We start from the raw sequence: 15,982 nt of genomic DNA, 5'->3' as shown, positions 1-15,982 counted from the left end.
GGGTTCCAGCTTCCTGCCCACCCCACTACCAAAATGGCTCCTACTAGTAGATTTAGGATCCCAAGAAAGTTGTCTTTTCCAATGTAAACGTTATTTTTTTCCCCCCACAGCTGAAATTTTGGACAAATTGAGGGAGGAAGGCCCACATCTTTCAGCATTAGAGGAGAGCCAGGAATAGTTTACTAAAGTGCCTTGTAGTACCCCAAGCTATTTTAGATTAAAGGCAATACCAACTCAGTCTACTGAGCATACTTCTCTCTCACCTTTCAGCCACAAGGCAAACAGAAGCCCACGGAGGATTACAGCAGAAAAGAAAACAATCACATCAAGCCCACTGAATCATTGCTCTCTTTAGTAATATTTAAGGATCAAGCAAAGTTTGAACAAAAACCTGAGTAACCTCTTGAGTGAAATGAGGAGGTTTCTCAACACTGTATGAAGCTTGTTAAACACGCTTAAAATATAAATTTTGCTGAGTTTTCAGAAGTTTGCTTCCGAGCAGAGACCAGGCATAAACACTTAAAAAAGTGAACGGAAGTACCTTCAACCATGCATCTCCACACAGTGGGAAGTTCTTCACCTGCTACCATGCACCCACCCAATTCTACTTCACTGAAAAAGATGCAAAGTGCCCCAAACCAGATCTGCTTTCTCTACAGAAAACAATGCCCTTTCAGAGATTACACAGCAGAGCTAAGAAAAACAGAATGGTCATTTCTTAGTTGCCTTCCCCCATCACTTTTCTTTGCCCTTCTGGCTTGGCAGCCTATAGGCCCAGGTCTGTTTCTAAACTGGAGTCCCCACATGGCAGTTATAGGCTTTGTTTCCTTGCCACTGTGTCAGCCTCTCTGTTTTTATTCCTCACAAAAGCAAACAAAAAAGAATATTTAAAGTTTTATGCAGAGTTGGGCTATCTGGAACCAATGGATTTACATAATAAAATCTTAACAGCTGTTCTGCCAGTTTCCATCTGGAATTCTGCCCAACGGAAATGAACAGCCCCTGAAAAGGCGAATGTAAATTAACACAGCCTCACCAAACCAACAGTGCTGCATGTTTCTCACACACAGAATCAAATACAAATTTGTTAGACAGAAGACTTTACCTTGCTTTGGGTTTCCAATTAACCCTTTTAGTATGAAAGTGAAACCCTGAACTGGAATTCAAAACATTACCTGTCCACAGGAAGAAGCATTTTAAGTGTACTAGCAACCTCAGCACCTTATACTGACAGCAGCACAGGGCTGGGGAGGAAGATTCCCCTGGTAGCAAAGGATTACATTATTGTGCTAGCTTGCATCAGGGTTTCTGTAGAAAACAGGTTTCTGAGAGGAAGTGAAACCAACCTTTGTGTTTGCTGCAATCCAATTGGAAGTTTCACTGTCATCATCACACTTCTTAATCCACTTCTTTAACCACTGTTAGGAAAAGGATGAAACGGAATAGACTTTAGATATTTCTAGTAAAATTAAAAAAGGTCATAATAAGCACATAACAAAAAAATGTGCAAAGATATATTTACATACTGAATGCCACTGCTTGTTAATCAAGGTGGGTATGATTTTTAAAATTTGTTCATGGCAGATAATGTATCAGAATCACTTGACACTTAGCAGAAAACAGTATCACAGTACCACAAATCTTATGCCCAGCTTTTGGGCACTGTCCTACTGTAACAAAACAGTCCAACCCTGCAAAGCTCACTACACAGCAGCAGTCCCTGGAATCAGGGCCAGCAAGATTAAGTATGAAAACCGGAAGCAACCTGTGAACCCACTGAGGTGCTAAGCACCTACCTGAACGCTGTGAGCATGCCAGTGCTCCCTGGAGAGCAAATGTGAATTTCTGAGGCCATAGCTTTCTACCGCCAAAGGCAAGGAGAGAGACTACTATAACATCATAGGTCAGAAATTTCCCAAACAACAGTAGTAGCTCTGCCCTGAGTAGGGGACATCAGACTACTTGCAGATTTCAAGTGCTGTTTGTCCCTTTTTTTTTTTGGCCCAAACAGGCAGAAATCTATTACATACATTGATGTAAGTGGTTTAAGGTTCCCCTCTACTTTGCCAGATGACATACACAAAATAGGACTATATAGTCCTTTAATGCCACAATGCCCTAGATTCAGTGAGGAAGACAGATGGTTCTTACCTTGCACTTAACAGGATCATGCCAATTTTCACCACAATTAAAGCTAGAAATGAAAGACTCTGAGTTAGTTTACAGCATTTCATCTATTACTTTGTGACAGTGATTGCATTAAAAGATAACTCCAACAAATTTACTTCCAAAGTGGGTTTCTTCTTCTGGCTTACTCTAATGAAAGTATCTCGCCACCAGATCTTGCTGAAGGCAATATGCTGTAAGCGCATTTCAGATGAACCGAAATTCCATGCCCCCCAACAGGTGTATGCCATAGTTTAAAGTAGAGGTAGGCAACCCTCACACAGGTGCCAGAGCATGGCACCCAAAGGCATTTTGCTTTGCATGTGTACCTCCAGGCAAACGGCAGGGAAGGGGCTGGGGCTGCACTGCCAGAACAAGGATTGGGCCCCTCGCAGCTCCCCCTGTCCACCCCTGGCACACCAACATCTTACAAATTGAGGCTATGAGTGTTTTTGGCACTATACCCAAAAACGTTGCTGACATCTAGTTTAGAGCGTGCTCAAGAAGGAGCCTGACTACTAACATTCATTTGATATGGATTCGTTTTCCATTTATCCATAAGAGGCAGCTTTGTATGTTTTACTTTACATCTGTGCTATTATTCATAAACCAAGCATATTGGTAAACACAGAGGACTATGCCTGTGCATTATACCCCAAAAGGGTAACAGGTGTAAAAGTAGATGCTTAGAATAAGGGATTTCCTGTGTTAATTATTCACAAATTGGCTTAAACGCATTTTCTCTAGTGAACACACCCTTGGTGATGTTCATAACCTAAATAAAAATGCAACCTTGCATCCAATTCAGACCTCAGTAGGGGTGCACCAATAAAGATTTTTTGGGCCCAATTTGATACCAATGGCCAATTATTGACCAGCCATATTGGCCAATACCGATCCAATTGCTGACATGCAGCCCAGCAGCTTGGAGAGCAGAATCCAGTTGGTAAGGCAATATGCTGTTAAACCAAAATTCAGTTAAACAAGTTAAAATTCAGTTAAAATTCTATTCGGGGGGTGGGGCGTGCAGGAGACTGATCAAGGACCCCATAGTAAGGAAGGGGCTGGGGCTGAAGCAGGGGCAGGTGCTGTCCTGCCATGGCTTGTTTGGAGGGCGTGGTGGGGAGTGGCATGGGGAGGCTCTCACTGCTGTGCACACCCCTGGGGGAGGCATGGGGGCATGTGTCCTCCCAGATGTGTGTGTTGGGTGACAGCAGGCTGCCTGCTGTGCATACGGGCCAGGGGCTGCACCAGCCTCATCCAAGAGGCTGCGCTTGGGCCAGGCAGCGGCAGGAATGGGAGGAGGGCTATGGCAAATTTTGGGGTGGCTACAACCCCCACTCCCAGTGCCACTGCATACCCTGCCCACCCCAAGCACAGCGACCTAAGCACACAGTTCACCCTGGCCCCACACACAAATCCAGGGGGCACGTGCCCTGCACACCTCCCCCAGGGATGCACACAGCAGTAGAAGCCCTCCCCCCACAAACAAGCCGCTAACTCTGTCCTGCACCCTGCCCAGACAGCATCTGCCCCTTTCCCCACTCCCTCCCTCACCATGAGAGCCTCAACCTGCACCCCCTTCCCTCCCCCATGCCCCTTACCCCCAAACAGACCTACCCACTGGACAACGGTCTTCAAGCTGCCGGACTGCTCTCCTAGCCGTGTGCATGCTGCAGCTGTGCACATGCATATGGTATTCATCAGTGGCATTAATCCATCACATCAGCCAAAAAAAGCCAATTGCCAATAATGTAAATTTTCTTTTTATTGGTGCAGATACAATATTGACTGATGCATTGGTATACCTCAGTGTTCCTTGCCAAACCATTTAAAGAACATTTTAACTTTTTTCTTGCTTTTTGGCTACAGCTGCCATTTCTTATCAACAGAGTGAAAGATTTTGTAGTTGGGGTGAAGGCCATTTAATAATAGTTTGCATAGGTGGTGGAAGAGGGGGCTAACCAGGCTCAGCCCCCTCAAACACAGGCAGGAGGTAGGGCCCCATGGCCTGGCTGCAGGCTGCTGCAGCAAGGGTGAAGGAGTGCCCACACAAACATACCCTGCACAGCCAAGATCGCAGCCAGCTGAGCAGGCAGGTTAGTTTCTTTCCATTTTCTTTATCTGGGCTTCAGGGGGCAGATCGAGACCCCTGCCCTGCCCCCTGCTGCACTGTGGGGACTGCCCCATGACCCGGCCTGGCCAGGCCCTCGTTTATGGGACAGGGCCGGGTCATGGGGCAATGGGAGCCCGCCAGCTGGTTCAGGGGCACGGACAGGCGGCTCTTGCCTCTGTGCGCACTGTGGGGGAGCCAGGGGAGGGAGCACATTTTCCCCCTCTTGGCTCCCCCGTCCCATGCCACAACCCTGGACGAGACACAAGGCTCCAACTGTTCCGCAACCCAGCCTGGCCAGGGCTCTGTTCATGGTGAATGGGGTCCCGGCTGGGCCAGGTCGTGGGACAATCAGAGCCTCACTGCCCAGCCCGCCCAGCGGTGGGACTCGCATAGCACTGCACCACTTTCAAAGGCAGCAGCAAAGCACAGAGCAGGCAAAGCGCAGCTTGCACCTTTAACCTGCCTTGCCCTGTGCAAAGATCGGGGGGGGGGAGGCACCCCTTCGGCTGCCTGGTGCCGTGCCCCTAGAGGGGGTGCTGGGCTCTTCCCGGGGACAATGTCATGTGGGAGCAGGGGGCCCACAGGCTCCATCCCCTCCAGCCTGGTGGTGCAGCCGAGGCTGGCTCTGGGCCCCTCTGGGCAGTGCAGGGCCAGGGCGGGGCAGTGAATTTACAGGGGTCGTTGGCACCGATCAATGACTTCAGGCACAGGGGTTGAGATGGGTGCAAAGGGCCCCAGCCACTATCCCAGGCCAGGCTCTGTTCCAATCCTTTCCTAGTCCCAGCCCCATTCCCCCCAACACCCCCATGGCCCTTTCTCTTCCCCCTGCAGACTTTGCTTTGGTGGGGAGGAGAACGTGCATGCATGCGCACACATATTCAGCCCCCCCCCGCCCCAGTTGTTTCTCTCTCCTTCCACCTATGGTAGTTTGTGTACTAAAATAAACAATCATCTCCCACAGGACAATCTCACCTGCTTTGGAAAAGAGGGGCTCAACCTCAGCCTCTCTGAGCTAGAACTATCTCCAATTCCCAGTCCTGCGCATTACAAGATATCTTAAAAATGGCCACATCAGTTCAATTCTAGAGAGAATATTCTATATATTTTAATCTATGTCAACTTCAGATTTTATTTCATGAAGGCCCATAAAACCATCTCTTAGGTAATGAAGGAGCCAATTTATGCTTCTTCAGGTGCTGATGATGGCTCCCACTCCCTGGTTAAATGAATCAATCGAGGAGAGGATGCAAGGGGGTCAGAATGGCTCCAGTAATTTCTCCAGGGTAGAATATTCAATCTCTTGTGGCTAGCATCATGTCTGTGGCAGATAGTTTCAAGGGGAAGAAGGAGATGAACATTTCGGGCTGAAGCATGAGGAAGTATACACAAAGCTAATTACAAGCTACTTTGAAAATCTCTCCCTCGCACCAAAATGGTGACTCAGGTTTCCCTCCTTCCCGCCATACTATCTTCTGCAAAGTTTAAACTACCTTTTAAACTAGGATTCTTTTTGTTTGCTAAATAAAGTAGCCTTAAGGTAAAGTAGCCCTGCATTGACTCATTTGAGTGCTCTTACCAAAACTGACGCCCACACTTGCAGCGAACGGGTTTAGCATCAGGATACTGAACTTTAACAACATGGTGGCAGTCTGGGGCAGGACACCATTTTAACAATCGATTACACTAGAAAATATGAAGAAAAAGCATGGTGCAAAAATTACTAGGAAAAAGAGATGCCATTTATTTTAGCCTTTCCCCTCCCAACATTGTTCTTGTGTCCTTTAACTTCAAGTATCTTCCTGTCAAACTTTGTCACAATGAATTTAAGACCTCCTTATTCCATGCATTTACTTCATTAACTACAGGAAGGAATGAATATAGTGTCTTTAAAGTGATACTGTAGCTAGTTCTCCTTTCTGGATATACAGAAGAACAGTTACTTTTGTCTCCTGTAATTTATGTACAAAGTTATCTGGAGGACACTTTTGAGACAAGTGTTAAAACTTTCCCACTGAAGTATTATCAGTGAAACTTGCATCCACAGAATAGGAAATTTTGTGGAACTACCATATAAATGATCAATTATCATAAATATTAAATTTAAAATCTCATTCTCTATTCTGGTAAGCATTTTTGGGGGTCAATTCCATGGGAAATCGTGGCCAGCATCATTTTTGTGATAACTGTGAAGACTCATATTTCATGGTTTCTGCAAAAATCGTGAAACCATGATTTAGTTAGGTAGGCTCCTACCCAGCATGTAATATACCAACTTCCTGCCATGTCTGTATTTTCCTGAGGCTACACATCGGCCTGACGGCACCTAGGACCTTTCCTAACCTTTAATAACCCTTCTGCTTTTTAACCACGGTGCAGCTCCATCGCTACATTTGAACAGGTAAGTGGCCAACAAACAAGTGAGTTATGATTAGATTGCGACTAAACTGTACAAACTACTTCTAAAAATTACTAGACAGACTAGAGTAGCTAAATACTGTCCCGACCCACAACTTTGTCCCAATGGATTTCATGCAAGTTGGAAAATTTTCCTGCATCTGTGTTACCTTTTTCTGCACACTTTCAGCAATTTTCAGCTGAGGAGCCACTGGTTAAAACACACGAATATTTATTCAAAGCAATTCTATATCTTAATGCATTAAAAACTGGCCTTTGAAGTACCTGCCACAACTTCAGTGGCTTCCAGTTTCGAACCAGCCCCCTTGAGGACAGGCAACACAGCACACAAGTCCTAGGAAGCTTTTATTACCAACTGCATTTTCCTCATCTACCATAACAATGCTTTCCTAAATCTTCAGGTAACATCCCACTGGGCTTCCCTCTGGCCAGCATGTAACTGACGGGGTCATGGGATTTCCCACCGCTTTAGAGATGGCTACTAATGCTTCTCCCATAATTAATTGGCCATAGACTAAATGGTCTATAACAACTCACTGCAAGATTCTGCCTTGTAGCTGCAACTGATTAAGTCATCTCCTGTATAGCTGTCTGTATCTATTAAAAACTTAAGGTTCTGAAAGCTTCATTTTCCTGCCAGCTTACTGCATACTACCATACGCATGAGTCAATACTAGCTCATTTAGTGACAAACGCCTGCCTATTTCAAGAAAAATGCACCAACGTAAAGGGAAAAATGTCACCACTGGCTCATTTATGCATATATATTTCTACCATAATTTAGAAGTTTACACTGTCAGCAAGTACCAAGCCCACCAGCACTTGATTTATACTGAAAATGTTTATAAGTGTGCCTTTATATCCAACCAGAATCAGCCCCCATAACACCAATTCAAATCAAAAGCTTGTTCATGCCACCACTAAAAACCAAACCCTAGCAACAATGTCAAAAACTAGTAACTAACAATCCCATATGGTGGTCTGCATACAAAAACAAAAGCCTTAGGCCCACATTAAATAATTTTCACATAAAAAAAAGAAAAGAAGAGACTCACCTCTACAAAACTATTAGTTATTAAATGCTGGTACTTTAATTTAACCTTTGAATCTGTGATCAGACGCCTACGGAAAGAAGAAAAATGCAGAAATTACTAAACCTGTAAGCTCATTTTACCCACATAAAAAAACCCAACAAAAAGCCAACAACCAAAAAAAGATATTGTATAACAATTCTACCTGCTTTATTATGCTTGCTGTTACACTTTGGCTGCATCAGGATCCCCTGATCATAAATAGTCACCTGTTTCCTATGTCTTTGCCATAGCCATACTAATTCTGTGACTGTTTTTATTTTTAACTATACAACTTTCAGTCTTGATTCTAATTTCTGAAGCCCAAATGAAAATAATGCAGGTCAACAATATTTGGAGGATGAGACCTGGATTTTTTCTAAGTTCAGGAAGTGTAGTGGATAAATCTCCCAGTTTTTAATCATATTAGATGTAGTGGTTTGTTGCAACCTATTTTCAAAAGCCCCAAAACATATCTGCAGTGTTGTAACAGCACCAGGGATGCCAAAATGTTATTTAGATTTCAGTGAAAATTAAGGATTAGCTGCTGAAAAAGTTAACAGCTAATACTGCACTGTACATGCAAGGAAGGAAAAAAAGCACCAAAATGGGCATAATCTGGGATCTCCTACAAAGTGTGAAAAGGAAAGAATCATTTGAAAGCTAGTAATTTCAGTTTTGCTACTGACTGGGTGATAACAGGGAGATCAGGAGGCTTGAATAGGTGGGAAGTCTTTTGGGGATACAGGGAGCATTTTTAGTTATGGACATTAATGGAAACGTAATGCTTCTGGATTTTATGCATATGGAGGTTGGGTTCAGTACGTTTGAAATAAGTATATTATGTAGTATGGAAAACAACTTAAATATACCCAAAAGCACTTTAACACTGAATTTTCCTCAAGTGTTAGAAATTTCAACCTCCGACATTGGACTGGTACACACACCACAACAAAGAGGTTTGTCTTTATTTAAAGAGAGACTTTGATAGTACACTGAAATAAATACCCTAATGGCACTTTTTTTTTTTTTAATCTGGAAGGCCACTCAGTAAGTAGATCTTGAAACTAGTGCAGGTGTTCACTTCTTTTCATGGTATAAATCGGAAACAAAATGTTCTTCTATCTGAAGATATGACACCTAACTGAAATGCAGGCACATATATGATTATTCAGTGCACTACACCAAAACTGACATGTAAAAATACTGGGAGTTTCTTACCTACTGACAAGCTGAGCACTGTATAGTTACAACACAAGATACTCAGACTTTAATGCTGCTAAACTAAAACATCTTCTAATCTATCCAAGCCATTTACCATTGTGGACCAAATCCACAGCAAATTCACAGTTTTAAAATTAAGATGTTAAAGAATTTTTATTTTGTAACAGACCGACTTCCCTTGCCTATTCTCATCATAAAGATGAGCTTCTTAACATAATACCATTTCACTCCCCAAATTTCCAAAGCTAGAAAACATCTACTCTTGCAAAGTAAACTCTTCTATTTGCTTAGTATTTAAGCCAGTTACACAAACAACCTTTACAACTACACCCTGCTACTGTCTGCTGGATTTGATTGCAACACTTCAAATAAAAATGGAATTTCTACAGTGCTGTTCATTTCAGAATCCCCAAATCCTGCAAAGAAGGATTCACAAAACCAAGGCAAAGAGAGTTAATACTTGCCCGAAGTCACAAGCAGTTTGGAATAAAACTCTTTATTTTTCCATTCCCAGACCCTACATGTGCTTAATTAATGAGCAATGCTACACATACAGGAGACTGACCTCACTATCCAGCTGAAAAAGCCAGCTGTTTGATAAATCTCTAATAGCAGGACCTGCTACATCACTGGAAATTCGGCAGACTGCATATATATGGAAAGGTGCAGCCACCTTGCTATAAAAGATCTTCTAGCAAGTACTCAGGATAAATGTCCATTCTGTAGTAGCCTTCTTGCCATACTTTGAGGGTTAAGTGGCATGACAGCAACTAATTGCAACTGCAGACAGGCAAGGGATAAAAATAAGGCCACTGATGCTGGAGAATCAGTAGTCCATGACTTCCATTCTGCTGTATCATAAATGTAACCAGAGGTTGAACAGAAGCTGAGTAGGTAGATTCTTGCAGGTTGCTGTCGGCTGCAGAGACATGACAGCAGCAGCTGTTCAGCACCAGTAATAAAGGCAGTTTGCTGTGCTTATTAATTAAATGAACAACTCTGCACACCAGTTAAAGCAATTACCACCAGCTTTATCAAGGGTGAGCAAGGGACAGAAGCAGATTACCTTCAGCTGGTCTGAAGGTCTTGAAAGATTTCAAAGACCCTCTCCCCCCACACCCTCTTCCCTTGAGTTCACCAGCTGAAAGAGAAAGTTGGGGGGGAGGCTTGTTTTGGAAACCATCCTCCCTTGCTGAAGCTAGCCTGTTCACATGCAACACTGCTTGGGACATTCCCTCCTTCACTTAAGGTTGGGAGGGAAGAGGAGAGATTTGGCTTATGAATTCTCTACATTTATGTCAGGAGGGCGGATTTTTAAACTATTTAAACCTTTTATGAATACCTATTTAATGTAAATGGATTTAGTATCTTATCTGTACAATGTCAGTTATAAGTTACACCCCCCACTCCAATCCCATCAACGAAGATGTTAGGACTCAAAGTTCCTCAAATGCTGCAGGCTGTGAGTGGGAAAAGACCCTGTTCACTCTCCCTTTCAACATCCACTCTCTGCCACCATGTGATACATGATACTGGGCAAGATGGATCTATGGTCTGACCCACTAAATGGTAATTCTTGTGTTATTATGAGCCCTTTCAGATATCCTTCTGGGAGACCTAGGAAAGAGTGGCTTTCATACCTGATGTTGTGAAGAGCTTACTAAGATAAGGTAAGATGTGTATATACAGTTAAACTAATGAATCACCATTAGGTGCTTGCATCTGCAAAGTTACAAGACAGCGGTGCATTACTCAAGTCATCCTCGTGCAATCTCCCTCCATTTCAAACAAAACATGGAGGTAAAAAGCAATGGTGGCCAGTCAGACCTGTTCTTACTCATCGAGCAGAAATCCAACCCCAACCTTACGATTATGTGGAGTTACTGAGATATTACAGGACTGGGTTATTCAGAAAGCCAGTTGGGGGGTGGGAAAATCAAGGCTACTAATCATCTCTTCTGCAGCAACTTTCAGTACAGGCCCTACATCGGGCTTTAAACTAAGTACAATGAGGGACAGGGAGGCAGGAAATGGAGAGAGTCTAGAACCTACAAACTGCGAGACATGCAGCAGTACACCCAGTTAAGTACTAAGGGGCCCTTTGGGCATCAGAATGGGGGGGGGGGGGCACTAAAGGCATCATTTGGAGGGCTCAAGTGCCTCTATACTAATGCAAGGAGCATGGGGAGGAAACAGGAAGAACTCACACTTCTGCTTGCAAATAATAACTTTGATTTAGTGGGGCTAATGGAAACCTGGTGGGACCCTACCCATGACTGCGTGGTACACACTGAGGGCTAACAGGTTGTACAGAAGGGACAGAGTACGGAGGAAAGGGGGTGGGGTTGCTCTCTATGTAAAGGAGCATTATACATCTACCCTAGTCAAAATGGGATCAGAGGAAGAGAAAGTTGAGGCATTATGGGTTAGGATACATGGAGGTTGTGGGCAAAGGAACTTTGTGGTGGGGGGCAACTCAGAGGCCATACAGTTTAGGGATGTGGTCGTCATGGGGGACCTAAACTACCCTGACATCTGCAGTCAGCCAAATCCAACTGTTCACGTAGGTTCTTAACCTGTGTGCAGGACCTTCACCAAACGCAGGAGGTATATGGTCCCACTAGGGGGAATGCCTTACTGGACCTGGTGCTGGCTACGGGGGAGGACCTGGTAGGGGAGCTGAAGATTTGTGGTCACCTTGGGGACACTGACCACCAATCAACTGAATTCACCATACAGCATAGGGTGGGTAAAGTAACTAGTAGGGTGGAAGTGCTTGACTTTAGGAAGGCTAACTTGAATGTGCTCAGGAGTATAGTCAATGGTGCACTGCAGGATAGGAGTATTGGCGAGATGGGAATCCAGGAAGGGTGGTCGTTCCTAAAGGAAGTGATTGTTAATGCACAGAGGGAGACTATCCCAGTAAGAGGGGAAAGGGGGAAAGGAGCCAAAAATCTTCCTTGGCTAAAGAGGGAAATCCAGGGGAGCCTAAGGATAAAAACGAAGGCATATAGGCAGTGGGAGCAGGGGGAAGCTACCAAGGAGGAGTATACCTACTTGGCCCGCACTTGCAGGAAGGCAGTTAGAAAGGCCAAAGCAACTAAAGTGCTGAGGCTGGCAACACAAATTAAAGACAACAAAAAGTCTTTTCTTAGTTACGTAGGTAGTAAAAGGAAAGTGCAGGGCAGCATAGGACCCCTACTGAACAAGAAGGAGCAATCAGTGACAGAGAGGGGGGACAAGGCTGAGCTATTCAATGAGCTTTTTGCCTCAGTGTTTGTTAACAGGATTCAAGGTAAGTCGCCTAAGGGGTTCTTAAATGGGCGTCAGAGAGACATAAACCTAACAAGTGTCAACACTGACTTGGTGCAGAGCCACGTGGGTGTACTGAATGTGTTCAAGTCAGCAGGCCCAGATGAGCTGCATCCAAGGGTACTGAGGGAATTGGCCGGTGTCATAGCAGAACCACTGGCACAGCTGTTTGAGTGCTTGTGGTGCTTGGGTCAGGTCCTGGAGGACTGGAAAACGGCCAATGTGGTCCCTATTTTCAAGAAGCGAAGGAAGGAGGATCTGAGTAATTATACGCCAGTCAGTCTCACTTCCATCCTTGGAAAGGTCTTTGAAAAATTTATGAAGGTTCATATTTGTGGCAGTCCAGTGGGAAAAATAATGCAGCAGGGAAACCAGCATGGATTTGTAACAGGTAGATCATGCCTGTCCAATCTGGTTTTGTTTTATGACACGGTCACAAAATGCTTAGATGCAGGAGTAGAAGTGGATGTTGTTTTCTTGGACTTTAGCAAGGCCTTCAATACAGCATCTCATCCTATTCTCATAAATTAATTAAGAGGCCATGACATAGATGTTTACATGGTCTGGTGGGTGGCAAACTGGCTTAGTGGTCACACCCAGAGAGTGGTAGTAGATGGGTCAGTATCGACCTGGAAGGATGTGGGTACTGGGGTCCTGCAGGGTTCAGTCCTTGGACCTGTGCTCTTCAATATTTTCATCAGTGACTTGATGTGGCTGTGAAGCGTACTCTGTCCAAGTCTGCAGATGATACTAAATTGTGGAGTGATGTGCACACTCCCGAGGGTAAGGAATGATTGCAAGCAGACCTGGACAGGTTAAAAGTGGGCAGTACACAATAGGATGCAGTACAACAAGGAAAAAAGCAAAGTGCTGCACCTAGGGCACAAAAATATCCAGCACACCTCCTGCCTGGGAAGTGACCCTCTCAGGGTCTTGGAGTCATAGTGGACTCCAAGATGAACACGAGTCACCAGTGTGAAGAAATCATCAGCAAAGCTAACCGCACTATCGTGCATCAGCAGATGCATGACAAATAGAACCAAGGAGGTGATACTTCCCCTCTGTGCGATATCAGTCAAGCCGCCGTTGGAGTACTGCATCCAGTTTTGAGGGCCATACTTCAAGAAGGATGTTGATAGACTTGAGGGGGTCCAGAGGAAGGCCACTTGTATGGTTAGGGGCTTACTGGACAAACCCTATGAGGAGAGACTGAGGGACCTGGACCTCTTCAGCCTCTGCAAGAGAAGGCTGAGAGGTGATCTTGTGGCCGCCTACAAATTCATTAGGAGGACACAGCAAGGGATTGGATTGGAGATGCTCTGTCCACCAGGGCGCCTCATGGGGTAATAAAGAACAGTGGTCACAGACTGACATACAGCAAATTTAGGCTAGATATCAGGGAAAAAAAAACTTCTTCACAGTGAGGGTGCCTAAAATATGGAATGGGCTTTCAAAGGAGGTGGTGCTCTCCCCTACCTTGGGGGTCTTTAAGAGAAGGCTGGAGAGGCATCTGGCTAGGGTTATCTGACCCCAGCACTCTTTCCTGCCTAGGCAGAGGGTTGGACTCTATCTGTTGAGGTCCCTCCTGACCCTATCATCTATGAATCTATGAATGTGGCACAGTATGACTAAAATGGCATCTGATCAGTTGGTATGAGCAAAGTCCTTCCTGAAACTTGTTGCACTGAGTAAATTAGGATCCCCCCCACAAAAAAGGGATTCTGATAAAAGGTTACATCTAAAGTACAAGGCAGGGACTAAAATATTTAAGTGCCATTTAAAAAACAAGCTAGTTGCTCTTGTTTTGCACTTCAGGTTCCCCTTCATTTTCTTCCCAATCCTGGTAGGATCTAGAGGCACATAAGCAGTAACTTTCTACGTACATTCAAGCTTCCTTCCCATTTTATACCCAACTCAATAATGTCTCCATGCAGAGCGACATGGCAATTTGCTACCTTGCAAGGAACCGATGCAAGACAACAAATGAAGACCAGACAACAAACGAATGCCAGCAAATGGCTCCAGACAGAAGGTGGCTTAGATTTAAATACTATTTAGCATGAAGAGTAGGAACAGACTGGGTTTAAGATTATAAATAGGGATCTACTGAATTCCTGCTGAACTAAAGTAAAAATTATGGGCTGTAAGCAGTGCCATTTTTGCAGTGGTCCTGCCCTCACTACTGATTGGCCAGAGGGCCCAAGCAGCCCCACCCCTCACTGCTGATTGGCCAAGAGGGCTGCCCATCACGGAGCCCCAGCCCCCACTGCCGATTAGGAGAGGTACAGCTGCACAACAGGCAGTCCTCTTGGCCAGTGAGCAGTAAGGGGGGGGGGGGCACCATCTTTGACTGCTCCTCTTCAGCAGGGGGGGGAAGCAGCCCCTCCCTGGCCACACCTGGTGCCCCACGCTGAAATTTACTGGGATGTCAAAGGCTCTAAATAAAATCACGGAGATGACCTCTTTGAGTTGAGCAGTAAGGGGGGGGGGGGGCACCATCTTTGCTGCTCCTCTTCAAGTCAGTGGTTCCCCCACCCTGGCAGGCTGTGAGCCCAGCCTGCAGCAGCCCCCAGGACTGCTAGTTCTCACTGGGGAGATAGCATACTTTTAGTAAGTGTCTGCACTCCCACCCCCAGTGATTCTACACCAAAATTGTGGAGACTGCCATTTTTGTGGGGTCCACAGAAACCACCTTTCCCCCTGCATTTTTCACAAAAAACGTAAAATCGTGAATAAAGTAAATCCCTAATTATAAAACACATTGCTCGTGTAATGCCTTGCAAATGCCAAGCCCTGCAAAGAAAGGGAAGCCCAAAGAAGTTAGTGCTGCATGACAGCCACCCAATATAGCTTAATAATTGTTTGAGCAACACCACTTAGAGCAAGAGACTCATGCAGACAGTTAAATCAAATCTCATGACTCAGGGTGTGATTTTTTTTTCCAAAGGGGCTAGGAATGTACCTCCCACATCATCTGGTAGGCGTAACTCTGCATAACTGGCTAAATGCACTATGGCAGTTTTCTCTCTTCCTCTGAAGCATCAGGAATTTGCTGCCCAAGGCAGAATACAGAACTTGATAAACCAGTGTGCTGACCTACCTTGGGAATATAGGACTTCCTAATCACAAGTGCACATAGTAATTGAATGGGATTTTAGATGAGTGCATGGCGTTTATTTTTTCGGTTTCCCAAACAGGTCAGAAATCCTGTTCTCTCAATAACTGAAGTAGGATTCCACAGCTAAGAGTATGCACACACAAACACCAAGCAGGGACCTTAACAATGTCTTGACACCTTGAAATTTTAAAATAGGCTTTGACCTAGGCAGATCATACATAGTGTTTAAGGGACAAAATGAAGAAACAAAGAAAGGTTACCCATCAACTGTGTACTTACATAACTGTGTTGTCATCAACTAAGATATCACAGCCATGAGCTGGGCATGAAATAGTCTGAAAGAGAAGAGAGGGGTCAAATAAAGCCTTGAAACAGTTTTCATGCCCATTTCCTTGAAGCAAGAACCCCAGGGCCAGAATTTATTGCAAGTAGACGACTTTGCACAGCAAAACTAGAACTCAGGATGTTTCATCCAGACACGCTAGCAAAACGCTCTTTAGCACTGAAAGTTTTGGTCCCACAAAGCACCATTAGACACTTCAACAGGTCTGTAAAGAACTT

At 44.7% G+C, this 15,982-nt stretch overlaps 1 protein-coding gene across 2 annotated transcripts in view; it reads right to left on the bottom strand.

The window, feature by feature from the left end:
- Positions 1 to 15,982, bottom strand: part of ARIH1 (ariadne RBR E3 ubiquitin protein ligase 1) — a 53,736-nt gene that overhangs the window by 17,099 nt on the left and 20,655 nt on the right. For both annotated transcript variants that reach the window (XM_019533290.1, XM_019533291.1), the window contains exons 4-8: positions 15,701 to 15,756; positions 7,753 to 7,819; positions 5,859 to 5,965; positions 2,152 to 2,194; positions 1,347 to 1,418 (exon numbers count right to left, since the gene is read on the bottom strand). In XM_019533290.1, coding sequence (XP_019388835.1) covers positions 1,347 to 1,418; positions 2,152 to 2,194; positions 5,859 to 5,965; positions 7,753 to 7,819; positions 15,701 to 15,756 — 345 coding nt within the window. The remainder of the gene's footprint in view (positions 1 to 1,346; positions 1,419 to 2,151; positions 2,195 to 5,858; positions 5,966 to 7,752; positions 7,820 to 15,700; positions 15,757 to 15,982) is intronic.

This window comes from Crocodylus porosus, unplaced genomic scaffold, assembly GCF_001723895.1.
Source record: "Crocodylus porosus isolate Cpor-Errol unplaced genomic scaffold, CroPor_comp1, whole genome shotgun sequence".
NCBI lineage: Eukaryota > Metazoa > Chordata > Crocodylia > Crocodylidae > Crocodylus > Crocodylus porosus.
The sequence above is the reverse complement of the archived record's forward strand: the minus strand, read 5'-3'. Positions and strand labels throughout refer to the sequence as shown.